At 47.7% G+C, this 16,866-nt stretch overlaps 1 protein-coding gene across 1 annotated transcript in view; it reads left to right on the forward strand.

Annotated features, from left to right (window-relative positions):
• cntnap5b (contactin associated protein family member 5b) overlaps positions 1-16,866 on the forward strand; it is a 75,388-nt gene that overhangs the window by 21,535 nt on the left and 36,987 nt on the right. Inside the window, exons 2-6 of the mRNA XM_076302525.1 lie at positions 3,964-4,074; positions 6,269-6,462; positions 8,947-9,094; positions 13,459-13,662; positions 15,559-15,743. Of these exons, the coding sequence (XP_076158640.1) occupies positions 3,964-4,074; positions 6,269-6,462; positions 8,947-9,094; positions 13,459-13,662; positions 15,559-15,743 (842 nt within the window). The remainder of the gene's footprint in view (positions 1-3,963; positions 4,075-6,268; positions 6,463-8,946; positions 9,095-13,458; positions 13,663-15,558; positions 15,744-16,866) is intronic.

Below are 16,866 nucleotides of genomic sequence, written 5' to 3' on the forward strand. Positions count from 1 at the left end.
TGAGAAACCCCCAGCAGCATTTTGATTACCAGAACAGACTGTGAATCACACATTCTCTGTCTCTATCTCGCTCTCCCTCTCTTTCTCTCTCTTCATGTCTCTCTCTCCCTACCCACCCTCTCTCTCTATATATATATATATGTATCTCTCTCCTTTCCTGTCTTTCTCCTTCTCTCTCTCCATGTCTCTCTCACTTTATAAATGTGTGTGTGCAGCGGTGGTGTTGGTTGTAAGGTGCGAAAAGCCTCTTAGGGATTACATTAGAGTGGAACCTTCACCATGCCAAGCCCAGGTCAGGAGGCATAGCCATAAACCATTAAAGCTGAAAATAAAATAAAAAAAAGAAAGAAAAATGCTAGTGGAAGCACCTGTGTGTGTGTGTGTGCGTGTGAGGAAGAAAGAGAAAAAGAGGAGTAGAGAGACAATAGAATGGTGGACGCTGGAGAACGAGAGAGAGAATGATAGATTAGGAGAAAAGGAAAAGAGGAGGATAGAGAAGCTGGGGGGAGAGAAAGAGAGAATTGGAGAGAAGGAGGTGGTGAGGAGAAAATGGAGGTTCACGCCGTGGCCTGATGCACAGCTTCTCCATCAAACAGAGCATGAGATTAGCGTTCAGCATCAAACGGGAACGGCGGTGACAGTGGCGGTGGTGGCTTTGTGTGCAGCAGTAGCCGTGGCGACAGGGGTGGGCATCCTCTAATAGCCATCCTCTCATTCTTTTAAGCCACACTTGTGGGAGCTTTGGACTGTTTAAACTCAGCACAGCACAGCACAGCACAGCAGAGTGGAGCGCAGTGCAGCAGCAGCAGTAGACAGCCCCGGCTCGTGCATTAGGCTGGAGCAAGCGAGGGAGGCCAATGCATGTTTAATGTGTGGCCGCCGCCGTCGCGTCACACCGTCTCAACCTCACCGGAGGAAGCCTCGGTGGTTTCCAGCCGTGACGCCTGCGCCCCCCACCACCACACACACACACACACACACACTCATGCCCCATGGGGGAGAAACACCTGAGAGACCAAACGCCGGGAGTCGGCCCAAGTAGCTGCTAAACACCTGGGCAGACAGAGCAGTACGTTTGTGGGACCAGGGGTGGTTTTGGGGAGGTGGATGTATTGCTGCTGACTAAGGGAGGAGGGCATTCTGTAAACATGAATGTTTAATCCCCCGTACATTTGAGCTTCCTCTCCCTCCTTAGCTTGCGTAAGAAACCACGCTTATCTACCACCACGTATTGTTCTGACAAGGTTGAGGTGTGATCTCGGCGGGTGCAATTATACGTTGCACATTTTCAAAGACACGAAAAGGGATTTTAACAGTCCAATGAGCCGTGAATCATCTAAACTGCCTTTGGCAGCGCTGCAATGCTTTCTTGCCATTTTTAGTCTTGCCTTGCATCGCCTTGTAAGTGTGTCCCCAGATGTGTGTATTTTTCTTTTTTTGCCTTTCACACACACACACACACACACTCTGTCTTGTGAGCTTATAGCTTCTGACAGGCACATCAGCACATTTAGTTTTTCTTTGTGCCTGGTGACGTGGCTGTTTGATGTGGTTTCTGAGGGCTGTTTTTCTCTACCCGTTTTTAGATGACTGGCTGTGTGTGTGTGTGTGTGTGTGTGTGTGTGCGTGCGTGTGTGTGTGTGTGTGTGCATAGCCCCTCGGTTCTGTGTTGATGATGAGGCGAGTAGACTTGTGTTTCCTCAGACTCCATCTCTAGCTCATTAACCTGGTTTCTCAGGCCCCACTCTGCTCAGCTTGGGCCAGTCGCACCTCCTCCACACACAGGGACACATCACAGGGGAGAGGAGCGGAGCAGAGGGGAGGGGAGGGGAAGGGGGGGAGTCGCACCTCCTCCACGCAGGGGGACACACAAGAGGCGAAGGGCTACCGCAGGTAAATGTGTCTGAACCAGCTGCCGCCAGGGAAACACTCTGCAAGAAAGTGTGTGTGTGTGTGTGTGTGGGTGTGCATGTGTGTATACTTGAGTGCGTGTGTGTGTGTGAGAGAGCTGTGTGTATCTATGTCTGTGTGTGTGTGTGTGAGTGTGTGTGTGTGTGTGTGTGTGTGTGTGTGTGTGTGTGTGTGTGTGTGTGTGTGTGTGTGTGTGTGTGTGTGTGTGTCTGTCTTATATGTGTTACTGAGCGTGTGTGTATCAGGAGGATGTGTGTAAATTTGGATCTGTTATGTGAATGTGTGCACACTTAAGTTTGTGTGGAAGCTGTGTGTATCTATGTCTGTGTGTGTGTGTGTGTGTGTGTGTGTGTGTGTGTGTGTGTGTTTGTGCGAGTGGCGTGAAGAGACTGCAGTGAAGAGCAGGTGGATGAGCTAACTGTTTTCTCAGTCCCGCGGCGCAGGGGAGTGAGATAATTCCCCCACCCCACCCCACCCCACCCCACCCTACCCCACTTCTTCTTGTTTTGCATTTCCATCGTGTCTGAGCTCCGTGCGCTGAACAGAGACTCAGGCGGAGTCGGACTCGGCGGGGGTTTGCCACGGCTGGGCACAGTGTGGGCTGGCCGCAGTGTGCAAGCCGGTGGGTGGGGGGGAGAACATGCTTGTTTGTGTGGCTGCCCACATTCATATGTATGAGTCCCTATGCCGTCCGGCTCTCTGTCCACTGATGCAGGTTATCCGCCTGAAAGGAACCGCTGTCTCAGTCCATCACATTCAGAAAGACAGAAAGAAAGAGAGAAAGATATTGTCCAGAAGTTAAACACGCCGGGGGGGGGGGGGGGGGGGGGATTGTAATGAGGGGGTGTGATGAAAGAAGCCCACATATTTGCTCTCCCCTGCACATCCGAGCTGTTGGCGAGTTCTAATTAGCTTTTCTCCCTCTGTAGATGAGAGGCAAAGTGGTGATTGGGAGGGGAGGGGGGTACTCCGGGGGGTGGGAAGGTCGTTGAAAGCCAGGAACTGGGCGATCTGTGGTCCGCTGAGCTATAGTATGCTCTCTCTGAAGTCTCACTAAAGCTGGCAGGAGTGTGTGTGTGTGTGCGTGTGTGCGTGTGTGTGCGTGTGTGCGCATATGTGTGTGTGTGTGTGTGTGTGTGTGTGTGTGTGTGTGTGTGTGTGTGTGTGTGTGTGTGTGTGTGTGTGTGTGTGTGCGTGTGTGTGCGTGTGTGCGCATATGTGTGTGTGTGTGTGTGTGTGTGTGTGTGTGTGTGTGTGTGTGTGTGTGTGTGTGTGTGTGTGTAACAGAGGGCACTGATAGCTTCAGGCCATTCTCCTTCTGACCTTAGAACGACTTCTTTATTCATTATTGCCATCTCTCTCTTTCTCACACTCGTTCACTCTGCTTCTGTTCCATTTTCACTCTCTCTGTCACTCTCTCTCTTTCCTACTCAATCTTTCCATCTCAATCGCTCTGTCCCCCCCTTCCTCTCACCTCACTCTCTCCATCCCTCTATAGTTTTGTCTTTATCTCTCATTTCTTTCCTCTCTATATCTCTCTCCTCCCCCTCTCTTATTTACTCCCTCCATCCCTATAGCTCTCTCCCTCTCTCTTTATACCTCCTCCCACCCCTCCATCTCTTTTTCTCTCTATGCCTCACTCTTTCTTTCTCTCTCTTTCTTTCTCTCTCCCTTTGTCTTTCCTCTTGAAATTTGGACTCCATTTGTAAAACAGAGAGCGATGCCATTTGATGTCTCGCTCGCTCAGGAGGCTTTTGAAAGGTTAATTGGCTGCGTAATCAGCTCAGTGCGAGCGGGGCTGGAATGGGATCTCGGCGTGCTTCAAAACCCACTTTCATCCCCGAGCCCCCCTGCTCGCCTCCACAGATGGCCACACACACGGGTCTGATAGATGTTGTCTGCTATCTGATAACAGATGTAAGAGGACTGGAGTTTTTTTCCCCCCACTCTTTCCTTCCCCATGTTCTATGGCCGAGAGAGAGAGAGAGAGAGAGAGAGAGAGAGATGTTAAATGTTGTGTTAAATAGTTTCTGGTTTTTCTCCTCCTTCTAGATTACTGCAACGGCCCACTGGTGGCAGCCTTGCCTCCGACGTCGTTTGAGAGCTCCTCAACATCCTCCAGCAGCCAGTCCTCTTACTTTGCCAAACTCAACAGACGAGATGGTGAGTGAGTGAGTGAGTTTACTGAGTAAGAAAGCAAGTGAGTGAGATGCCTGTTTGAGTGAGTGAGTGAATAAGTGAGTGAGTGAGTAAGATAACTAAGTGAGTAAGGTAGTTAGAGAGTAAGTGAGTGACTGACTAAGTACGTTAATGAGAGATTAAATAAGTGAGAGAGTGATGACCTTGAAAGTGAGTTATTGAGTGAGTGAATGAATAAGTTATTGAGAAGATGAATGTAAGTGAATGGTGTGGGTGAGTGAATTATTGAGTTATTGAGAAAACCACTGTGTAAGTGAATTATTGAGTGAGTGAGTGAGTGACTGAGTGAGTGAGTGAGTGAATGGTGATTGAGTGCATGAATAAGTTATTGAGAAGATGACTGTGTAAGTGAGTTATTGAGTGAGTGAGTGAGTGAGTGAATGGTGATTGAGTGCATGAATAAGTTATTGAGAAGATGACTGTGTAAGTGAGTGAGTTATTTAGTGAGTGAGTGAGTGAGTAAATGGTGATTGAGTGCATAAATAAGTTATTGAGAAGATGACTGTGTAAGTGAGTTATTGAGTTTGTGAGTGAATGGTGATTGAGTGCATGAATAAGTTATTGAGAAGATGACTGTGTAAGTGAGTTATTGAGTGAATGAGTGAATGGTGAGAGTAAGGGAAAGAATGAGTTATTGACCAAACGAGTGAGTTAGTGACACCTATGACTGCATATAATCCTTGAGTCCCAGCAGCTTGTTACCACATTGCCCCTACTGGGGTAGTGTGTGTTTATACACCTTTGTGTGTTTATTGAGTATTGGGGAAGTATATATTAGTGTAACAGTGTGTGTATGTATGTGTAGCCTTGTGGGCCCTGAATTTTTCTTGCATCTGCCTTTGAGGAGAACTAAATTGAGTCAGCTTTGTGTTTGTGTTGCCTGTGGTCAATCAGCGTACATGTGTTTTTCAAACGTGTGTTGATATTTGTGTGGCTTTATGTACTCATAAGGGAAGCATGTACGTTAGCTTATCTATGTGTATAGCATATGTGTGTGTGTGTTAGGGATGTAACGGTATGAAAATTTAACCTCACAGTTATAGTGACCAAAATTATCACGATTTTCGGTATTATCATGGTATTTCTAAAAGTGTGTTCAATATGTTCAGAAAGCACTGATAGGCCTACACAAGCTGAAATAGTTTCAAAAAGTGTGCCTAAAGTGTTGTTCTTCATGTTTAATTGACTATGTGCTTATAGCTTAACTTACCCTACCATAACTTGGAGTTTGCTATTTCTGTTATTTGGATGCAATGAGTGAGACCAAAGTAAGCGTTCAAAATAAAACTTTAGGCTACTGTATTCTCCTGATAACGTGAGTGGAATGGATTTTAATGTGGACATGAACATAAAAAGATGCAGAGTGGCTACATGATACAGTGCACATTTTGCTGTGAAAAAGTTCCGCCTTTTAAAATCAGGTGTAGCCTTATCCGAATCGTAGTTAAAACCATCAATTAGACAACAGAATCAGTAGGGTACCAGTTTTGTTCCATTGTACCAGGCATACTGTATGTCAAAAGCAGGCTCGGATGAAGCTGGGAAGGATTAAACATACGGTTTCCACACCGCGGTAATCAACAGTGATAATCATGATGTTTAAAATGAAAACGGTAATTATTATTGTCAACATTTTTATCGTGGTTTACCATTATACCGGTAATCGTTACATCCCTAGTGTGTGTGTGTGTGTGTGTGCATGCATGGAAGTGTGAGTGTTGGCATTTGTATCTACTCAACCACATAACTGTGAGTGTGCTTGTGCATGCAGGGTGGTGTTGTCAGGTGGGATACTCTATGTGTGTATTTAATTAACCATATGTTCATATGTGATTGTGTGTGTGTATCTGTGTGTGAGTGTGTGTGTTTAGGGGGGTTGTCTGTTGGCATACTCTATGTATGTATTTAATTAACCACATGTCCATGTGTTTGTGTGTGTGTGTATGTCTGTCTGTGTGTGTGTGTGTGTGTGTGTGTGTGTGTGTGTGTTTGTGTGTGTGTGTGTGCATTTGTGTGCGTACATGTGTGTGTGTGTGTGTGTGCGTGTGTGTGTATGTGTGTGTGTGTATGTGTGTGTGGTTATGTGCGTGTGTGTGTGTGTGTGTGTGTGTGTGTGTGTGTGTGTGTGTGTGTGTGTGTGTATGTGTGTCTACCTTAGGAGGAGGCGGCTGGTCCCCACGGGCCACAGACGGTCAGTCCTGGCTCCAGGTGGACCTGCGCGAGCGTGTGGAGGTGACCGCTGTGGCCACCCAGGGTCGCTATGGCAGCTCCGACTGGGTGACCGGCTACACACTGCTCTTCAGCGACACAGCGCGCGCCTGGAGGCTTTACCGTCAGGAGGACAACGTTGCGGTGAGCCCCGTCACCGACCGCCGTGCATCTCTGCACACCGCAGCGCACCTCCACGCCGCTTGTTTACCTGCCGCTGTTTACACCGGAGCTCATCAGAGAGCTTGTCCTTTCGAGTTTGCCCTTTTCTAACAAACTTCATTTAGTTGGCCTCGGCTCCAGATCACTGCTTTCTGCCGGCAAATGATAGGGTGCTGGACCGAGAATCATTACTGCCTTTGAATGCCGAATCGGTCTTATGTGAATGGACTCTTGAATAGTCTGCTGGGTTTGTTATTGCTGTTGAAAGAGGATTAGAGCAATGAGAATGTTTGAATGCAGAAAAGCATCGTGGATCTCATATAAGTTTGGCTGAATTTGTTTCGATTTAACGGTAATCCTTTACATTAGCGTAGCTTGAGTTAGCATCAATAGTGTGGCTATGACCTGGACCTGTGCATAATTAAATAGTTCTCATTAAATCGGCTTATGCACAACAAACTCTCTTTTCAACTCGGTGCGGGTGTGTTTGGAGGGCACGGAAGTGCAGGGTTTTTTGTTTTGGCCTAATTTTCAGCTTGTTTTGTTTTGACAACCTTTCAAATCAACTTGTCTGGGTCGGAAGACCACTAGAGATGCCGATTACGCAGGCCTCTGTGCTTACTGGTCCACTAATGGCCGTTGCGCTTCTCCTACCAATCGATAGCCTTCAGTCCCTGGTCCCATCTTCCCGCGCTTCACAGATAAAGAGCCGTGCTGTAGGATCACATACTGCTGACCAAGAGAGCAGAGGCTTTTGCTAAAAGCTTCCGTTTTTTGAGGCTACCGGCATCTGAGGGCATGCCAGCGGGGTGTGGGGGCTGTTGGGGGCCATTTACATACTTTTCAGTCTCTACAACACACACACACACCACACACATATATGGAGAGAGACACACACACCAAAACGGACCATGAAGACACCCGTATATGTTTTTTTTTTGCTGGCACCTTTGACCATGCCAAGCTGGGCTGTGCCAAGCTAATTTGAATCTGCATTACCTGTGGATTGACTGAAAATGGCACCGTGCCATTCCCACCGCAGAGATATCAATGAACGCAATTCTGTATTAATTATTTTTCATGAACTCTTTGTGATGTAGAATTGAGTTGGTTCCCTCCATTTAATCAAATAATTTTGCAACCTTTATCCTTTAATGCTTTAAGACACAGAGTTGCTGGCCAGATCCAGACTGTGCTTGGTTGATGGACTAAGCTGCATCTGAGCAAAGCTCCATGGCTCCAGCTCCAAGTCTCCGAGGCTCCAAGCAATACCATTTGTAGGGAAAAGCAACAGAGACACATATTAGAGCCTTAGACACACATGGCCACATACACACACACACACACACACACACACACACACACAGACAGACAGACAGACAGACAGACAGACAGACAGACAGACACAGACAGACAGACAGACAGACAGACAGACAGACAGACACACACTTACACTTACACTTGCACACTTACACTTGCACACTTACACTTGCACACACAAAATTCACTTGTCTTATTGACAGGTTAATGGGGGCGATTTTCATCTGGATTTCCTGGAGGAAGACTTGTAGGTTGCTGATATGGCTTTTTAAATATGCCTACAGCATGCACCCCTCTCTCCCTGTGTCTCATCTGTGATAATCCCCCCAGATGAGGTGCGCTAATGGGCAAGACCGGGCAAGAAGTAATAAAGCTGGTCGGAAACAGAGAGAGAGAGAGAGAGAGAGAGAGAGACGTTGAAATCCAGGAAGTCTGGAGGTCTTCAGGGCACTAACTCCAGCAGCAGTGGACTGCCAGTGAGAAGGACCCCCCTGGCTATTCTCACTGTTTTGGCACCGAATAAAATTGATACTGATCGCGCCACCCAGGCCTGCTGCTCTCGCCCCCCCCCCCCCCCCCCCCCCACCCCTGGCACCACCCCCCGCCCTGCACACTGAATATTAAATTCCTCGGCAAATGTTGTTCTACAGCTAAGCAGACGGAAGAGAAGCCAAGAGAGCCGAGCGCCCGTTCCAGCAGCGCTCTGCTCCAAGTGATTAAATGTAACCTCTGTCAGTCAAGTAGCTTTGCATGCTAAGCCTGCCACTGACAAAATCCAATCGTCACTCCACTGTGTTGGTGGCAGTGGGAAGTCATTTTGGACGAGTTGAAAGTTAAAGTTTTGTTTTTTTTTCCTCTCTGTGCCAAGGCAAATGGGGAAGTTAGTGTTTGGGTGTTTTTCTGGGACTGACACACACACACACACAGATACACACACAGACACACACGCGCACACACACACACACACACGCACACACACACAGGCACAGACACACACGCGCACGCACACACACACGCATACACGCACGCACACACACACATACACAGACACACACACACACACACACACTCACACACACACACACATTCATTCATGCACATCTGGTGGGCTGAGACTGACCTGTCCCGTATCTCCTGTCTCCACAGACATTTCCCGGGAACACCGACACAGAAGGGGTGGTCCATCACAAGCTCAGCCATCCAATCAGGACTCGCTTCCTGCGTTTCGTCCCACTGGATTGGAGCCCTGCGGGATGGGTGGGGCTCCGGGTGGAGGTTTACGGCTGCGCATACAGTAAGTGGAACTGTCCTGCACAGTGTCCTGTAACTCTGGGGTGGTGGTGGTGGCGTAATGGCTGTAGGCGTAGGAGCTGGACTAGCATGCTGTAGCCTGAAAAGTTGTGGGTTCAATTCCCGGTTTCCGGGAGAAAGACACTCAACCCCAAGTTGCCCCGGGGAAAATGGCCCTTGTTTGGATAAAAGCAAATAAATAAATGTAAATGTAACTCCACTACTAGAGGAAGCGGCTGATAGCCGAGGGAAAGCTCCTGCTTCCGAAAGTCTACTACCACATATTTGTTCCAATCGTTCAATATACCAACTGATTCCAATTTGTACGACCTTTCAGCCAGGAAGTTGAGCTGCTTAGTGTAATTGTAAAGGTAGAGCCAGGTTGCAAAGTGCAAAAACAGAACCAACACATTTTTCTTTTCCTTAAGTCGCTAGTAGCAAGCATCGAAATGTAGCCAGTTTTAGTGTTGCTGACGGATGCCCCATCTTGATTTGTTGAGCCTATGATTTTTCAGAAGTTTTAGGACGTTATGTAATAAATAGAAAGTTTCAATGTGGACACTTGGCAGTGTGCGGTTGACATACTGTCGTGACGCTCGCTTGCGGTCAGGGCATGGTGTCAGGATTGCTATCTCAAACACCAGTCATACTGATAAATATCTGCACCTGCAACTGCAAGTCACTGTGGGCGAAAGCGCCTGCCAGGAGAGCAAACATCGGGGGCGTGTGGAGAAATGGGCGTCAGATCTGGACTGCGGCCAGTGTAGCCCCCCCCCCCCCCCCCTCTCCTCTCGCAGCACATTAGCTGGGCTTGTGGAAAACCGTAGGGTGTGTTCATTAGCGAGGGGGAAAAATCCATTGAATACTTCAAGGGGAAATCAGTAGCACACAGCGCGTCGTGAAATATTCACAAAGCCTGTCGAGCCGCTTTCTTCCCCCTCTTATTTATCCCTGCGCCTTGTTTATTTATTGATGTGCTCCTTTGCACGCCGGACAACGTGTCGTATTAGCAGTCCGAGCTGCTTCCTGTCCGTGACTGTGCTGGCGACCCTCTGCCCTACAGCCACATCGCGGCGTGTTTCCCCTGTGGTGGACACACACACACACACACACACACACATACACACACACACACACACATACACACACACACACACACACACACACACACACACACACACACACACACATACCGGTTGCCCGCGAGGCGGTGAGGAAATGGCTCACAGCGACCGACTCCCGCCGCTGAGGGTATCTCGGCTTACCGCGCTGATCAAACACGATAAGCGTCTGCTGACCACACACAATTTCCCTAATAGGGCAAGATAATGGAGGCATCGCCGCGCTCGCCCACAGCCCACCGCCAGCCAGTCAGACGGACAGAGAGAGAGAGAGAAAGAGAGATGAAAGGAAAGAGAGAGGAGCGATAGAGAGAAAGAGATGGGGAAGAGAGAGAGAGATTAGGGGAAAGAAGGATGGAGGGAGGGAGGAGTGGTGGGATAGGGATAGATAGAGAGAAAGAGAGAGAAATAAAAGGAGAGGGGAGCGATAGAGAGAAAGAGATGGGGGAAGAGAGAGAGAGAGGGATGGAGGGAAAAAGGGATGGAGGGAGAAAGGAGAGAGAGAGATATATTTCCTTGGCTATGTTGTGCTTAGTTCTTGTCCGTTTAATTGCCCATGAGGATGCTGTGTATGCTACTGTCACGCTAATAGAACTTCTGAAATTGAATCAAGATGAGATAGAGATGGAGAAGGAGAGAGAGAGAGAAAGAAAAAAGAGAAAGAGGAAGAGAGAACGCGGGAACCCAGAGCAGAGTCTGGAGAGCAGAGCAATGAGTGGCGGCGCGGTACCGAGAGGCCGAGCAGGTGGCGACGGCACGTTTGCCTTCACGACGGCGCTAAAATGAACGAGCGCCTGAATTAGTGCTCAGTAATTATGTTTATAATTACCCCCTTTGTGGGAGCATTCATTACACATAATGGCCTCGCAGCAAGAACCCCTCCTATCGCCATAATGGTGAATATATTTGCGCATTTAACGGAGATATTTGCACAATTAATGATGAGTGGAAAACCCTTTGGTTTGGGGCCTGACTTAAGGATGACATTTGAGGAGACTCCAGAAGAGGGTGAACAGGGGATAGAGGGAGAGAGGGATGGAGGGAGGGAGAGAAGGACGGGGGGATGGTGGAGGAGTGGTGTTTACCCACCTGCTTGTATGAAGAGTGTTATCGTGTGGTGTTAGATCCCTGTATGAAATTGCAGCAGACATAAAGCAGTGTGAGCGGGTGCCGCGGCGACTGCGGGTGCCGGCTTGCCTTGCGCCTGCTGCCTGCAGCGTGACGCCTGACGCCTGGCAGTGTTGGTTGTCTGAGCTCTCAGGGGAAGCCGCACGCTGTTCTAATCTGACAGACTCCACGGCTACCAATGAGAGGGGGAGCTGTTTTTAAGCTTGTGCAAATGGCAGGTTTGATAAACTGTAAGTGATGGTTCCCTCAGGAGTGTTTGTGTGTGTGTGTGTGTGTGTGTGTGTGTGTTTGTGTGTGTGTGGTGTGTGTGTGTGTACGTGTGTGTGTGTGGTTGTGTGTGTGTGTGTGTGTGTGTGTGTGTGTGTGTGTGTGTGTTTGTACGTGTGTGTGTGTGGTTGTGTGTGTGTGTGTGTGTGTGTGTGTGTGTGTGTGTGTGTGTGTGTGTGTGTGTGTGTGTGTGTGCTCTTGTGTATGACTCCTTAGGCAGTGTTCATTAAGTCATAACATTGAACTGCTCTGTTAATTTCATTAAGTGCATTAATCAAACTGAGAGATAGACTGAGAGTTTCCCCTCTCCCGGGTTTGCTCATCTTCCCCTCCACTTATTCTCTCTCTCACACACTCTCTCATCAGTCTCTCTCCTCCTCTCTCTTCTTTATCCCTCTTTCTCAGTCGCTCCCTCATATATCTCTCCGTCTCCCTCTCTCCCTCTTTCATCTCGTCCTCTCCTGCCTCTCCCTCTCTCTAAAGAGATTACATTATATGCTGGACAAGTATGTCAAAACAGAGGTCAGATTAAGAGCTGCATTTGGCTTGTCGCCTTTGGCGTGAATATTTCCTGTTTGTACACAGCAAACAGAATACTTTGGGGGATGGATGCTGGGCCAGGCTGATAAATGGGCATTTAAATAATCAAGTTAGCTGAGAGTTATTTCAGGAAAAGCATGAAATAAGTAATGACTGCGAATGGATTCCGCCCGAGGCGTTGAATTTGTTTCATTATAATTTCACGAGGGACAATGCATGCAATGTATGTCAGGGTAGCAGTAATTGCTTTATGCTAAACATGTCCGTTGTTTCATCTTCATCTTGGCCAGAGAAGAAAAAGTTGCGGAGAAAAAGAGTGAGAAAGCCCTCGAGAGCTTCAGAAGCTGGTCCCATGTCACTTTTTTTCTAAATGCTGTTTTTCTTTTCTGTTTGCCACATAGCGTAGGGGTAATTCACACTCTCACATCTGATGTGTTTTCTGTGAAGTTGTCTTGTTCTTTATTCATTTTTGATACATTTCCTTCTTCCACCCAATCTTTCCATCTGAATCTCTGTCACAAGCGATATGTATAGACCGTCTGGTGTTGGCGTCGACTCTGACACTTCTTACGGCTTCTCACGGGGGTGGCTCGCCAACCCACATCTCGCTGTTTTTTTTTTTCTGCAAGAAAATAAGTGGCAAACCTGGGCATAATTGGATGTGTGCCTGCAGCATTTGCACTGGCGCACAGCAGAATAGTGCACCGACCCTATTTCCATCCCCAATCGCTGCTGAGCCCATATGGAGCCCTGCATAGCGCGAGCGTGAGCGAGAGCGGGGCCTGCCGAACCCCATACGGAAGCCGACGAGTCTTGAGAGCGCGAGCGAGCGTGGGCTGTCTAGCACCGGCTGGCTGCCCCGGGCCTGTCACGGCTGGTTAAAGTCAGACCCATGTGGAGGGAGGAAAACTCACAGCGATCCGGTCTGGAGAGAGGGATAGAGAGGGAGAGAGAGGGGGAGGGAAAGAGAGGGGGAGAGGGGGAGAGGGAGAGAGGCCAGACAGAGGAGGTGGACAAGAGTGTGCTTTCACTCTGCCCTTCACTCCAGGTCAAAACCAGTTTCCTTTCCCTCTCACTCTCTCTCCCCCCCCCCTGCCCCTTCTCTCCTTCTCTCTTACTTCTCTCTCTCTCTCCCTCTCTTCTTCTATCTCTCCCTCTTTTTCTGTCTTCTTTCTCCCCTTTATTCTCTATTTCCCTCTCTCCTTCCCTCTCTCTCCCTCTCTTTCTCTTTCTGCACTTCTCTCTGTCTTCTCCCCCTCTCTCACTCTCTCCTTCTCACTGTCTCTCTCTCTCTGTCTTGTCCTCCTGGCAGAGTCCGACGTGGCAGATTTTGACGGGCGGAGCTCGTTGCTCTACCGGTTCAATCAGAAGTCCATGAGCACGGTGAAGGATGTCATCTCGCTCAAGTTCAAGAGCCAGCGAGCGGACGGCGTGCTGGTCCACGGGGAGGGTCAGCGGGGGGACTTCATCACGCTGGAGCTGCACAGAGGCATGCTGGCCCTGCACCTCAACTTGGGTGAGCATGCGGACGCGCGCGCACACACACACACACACACACACACACACATACATACACACACACACAGACACACACACACACACAAACACACACAAACACAGAGACTCGTAAACACACACACACACACACACACACACACACACACAGAGAGAGAGACTTGTAAACACACACACACACACACACACACACACACACACAGAGACTCGTAAACACACACACACACACACACACACACATACATACACACACACACACACACAGACTCGTAAACACACACACACACACACACACACACACACACACACACACACACACACACACACACACACAGCCTTGTAAACACACATGCACACACAGCCTTGTTAACACATACATTTGTAAAAAACACACACACACACACACACACACACACACACACACACACACACAAACATACACACACACACACACACAAACATACACACACACACACACACACACACACACACACAGCCTTGTAAACATACACACACACACACACACACACACACACACAAGCACACACACACACACGCAGAATAGCCAGCTCAGATAAACTCAACAGCAGAGCCTGAAGCTGGTAGTCTGTTCCCATCTGACCTGTCAGGTCAGACCCACATCCTAATCATCTATTTGGAGAGAGTAGTGCACATGCAAGTGTTTCCTAAATAACAGTAGCCTGCAGTAAGAGCCCAGACTGTCTGGACAGTGGGCTCATAATGCAGTATGGACAGTGCTGTGGCATCCATCTGAATAAGGAGTCTCCTCTCCTCCCAGGGTCTCTCGGTGAGCTAGGACGTGTAGAAGAGTGACAGGCCGTCTGGACTCTGCTTCATTAGCTCCTTCACCATCCCGTCCTGTCGGCCTGACCTGTCAACCTCTCCCCCGACACAATTTAAGAACATCCTTCTCCACGGGCTGCTTGGTCTCCCCATCTCTCCTCTCCTCTCACAGCTTGCTCTCTTGCTCTCTCTCTATATATATATCTCTCTCTCACTCTCTCTCTCTCTTGCTCTCTCTCTTTCCCTCTATCTATCTGTCTGTCTATCTGTCTCTCATTTCTTGGCTCGTTCTCTCTCTCCCTCTATCTGTCTGTCTATCTATCGGTCCCTTTCATTTATTGTCTTTCTCTCCCTCTCTCTCTATCTCTCTCTCTCTATCTCTCTCTCTCTCTCCCTCTCCTTCTCCTGCCCTCTCCCATTGTCTCTCTCTTGTGACGAGTAGATATTGGTTCTGTGGTCTGTTTGTCATTTTTTTGTTTGTGAAGGTGTTTTTATTTACATTTCCCATTATGTCCAATTATGTTTGTTTTGTTAGATATTGAAGTGCCTGTCACAAAATTTGATTCACTATTTCACACTTTTTCACCCTCAGTACTCTTCGATCTCCCTTTGAGTGAACAGGGCTGTACTCTACTCTCTCTCTCTCTGGCTCTCTCTCTCTTTGTGGTGAACAGGGCTCTACTCTACTCTCTCTCTCTCTATCTATCTTTCTCTCTCTCTCTCTTCCTTTGTGGTGAACAGGGCTCTACTTCTCTCTCTCCTCACGCCCTCCTCATCCCTCAGTAAACTTCTCTTTTTCTTTCTCTCTCTCTCTCTCTCCTTTTCTCACCACTTCCTCTGGCTCCAATTCAAATGTGAAGAAACTCTACTGATAAGGCTATAGCATTGTAAACACTGCAGTACAGTGGAGACGAAATATGGAGGAGGAAATATGTCGGGGGGGGGGGCAAACATCACGATAACAGAATATCAACAACCTTAGTTACAAACACACATACATAAGAATGCTGGCAAACTTCACACTGTCTCACTCTCTTTCTCTCTCTCTCTCCCTCCCTCTCTCTTTATCTCCCTCTCTCTCTCTCACTCCTAGATGATGCCAAGCTCCATCCCAGTAGTGGTCACGTCTCGATGACTGTGGGGAGTCTCCTGGACGACCAGCACTGGCACTCGGTTCTGATAGAGCGGTTCAACAAGCAGATCAATGTCACGGTCGACCGGCAGACCCGCCACGTCCGCAGCAGAGGAGTGGCCGACTCCCTGGAGGTGGACTACGAGGTGGGTCACCAGCCAGACGCCAGTCACATCGTACAGACATCATACAGACGCCAGTCACATCCTACAGACATCATGTAGACGCCAGTCACATCCTACAGACATCATGTAGACGCCAGTCACATCTTACAGACATCATGCAGACGCCAGTCACATCTTACAGACATCATGTTCCCCAAGCAGATTACTGTAATGCTATTATTGTTGGGTTTTGCTTATGTAAAGCACATTGAATGACCTCTGTGTATGAAATGCGCTATATAAATAAACTTGACTTGACTTGACTTGACTTGACTTGACTTGACTTGACTTGACTTGACTTGACTAATGTGATATGGGAGAATATGAAACAATCATCGTACTTCAGTTTTTCTCCATCGTTAAGATGCACTTTTAAAAAAACGGGGATCCACTTAATCTTGATCTTCACCTTCTTAGCACAGCAGAAGTCTTCATTAGTTTCATACATTTTTTATTCATTTTCAAAACATTTACAGTTTTTCTCGATCGTTTTGATGCTTGCGTCAACTCTCACACATCACATTCTCAAAACAGTTAACACCTGTGTCTGAACAAAAGCACTCTGGCCAAAATGACACATTTTGCTTGCAAAAGGCTGTTACTCTCTCAAAACACTTAAAACGTGCAGCAAAAGCAAACAACACATCCTGTCGTCAAATCACTAGCAAAATATAGTTCTCAAATTGAGCATTTTTGCTATGTCTGTTCCATTTCTTTCTAATTTTTCTAGTATCAGAAAAAAACTGAAAAGACTAAATGTATTGAATAAAAAATAATTGTATTTATTCCTCCCAAGATGTAACTGTCATTGACATTTAAGACTTACTGTAAGCACCACAAGACAAATTTTATTGAACTACAACTTGCCATTTTTCATCAAAATAGACCTACAAGTGTGTGAGAACTGTGTGAACCCAATGAAAATGTGTGAACACATTAGCATGAGATGACTTCTGCTGTGCAAAGAAAGTGTTCATGAAGACCAAGTGGATCCCAGTTTCCTTAAGCAGGTCAAAACAATCAAGACAAACTGTAACACAGCTCTCATAGAAAAACTCTAAACTATTGGATTAACTGTGTTGGACAAATGGAAAGCATTTATTCA

The sequence above is a fragment of the Alosa pseudoharengus genome, unplaced genomic scaffold (assembly GCF_046254945.1).
Source record: "Alosa pseudoharengus isolate Yale_2024_CS ecotype anadromous, Long Island Sound unplaced genomic scaffold, YU_APseudo_1.1 YU_APseudo_1.1_scf_24, whole genome shotgun sequence".
In the NCBI taxonomy this organism is placed as follows: Eukaryota; Metazoa; Chordata; class Actinopteri; order Clupeiformes; family Clupeidae; genus Alosa; species Alosa pseudoharengus.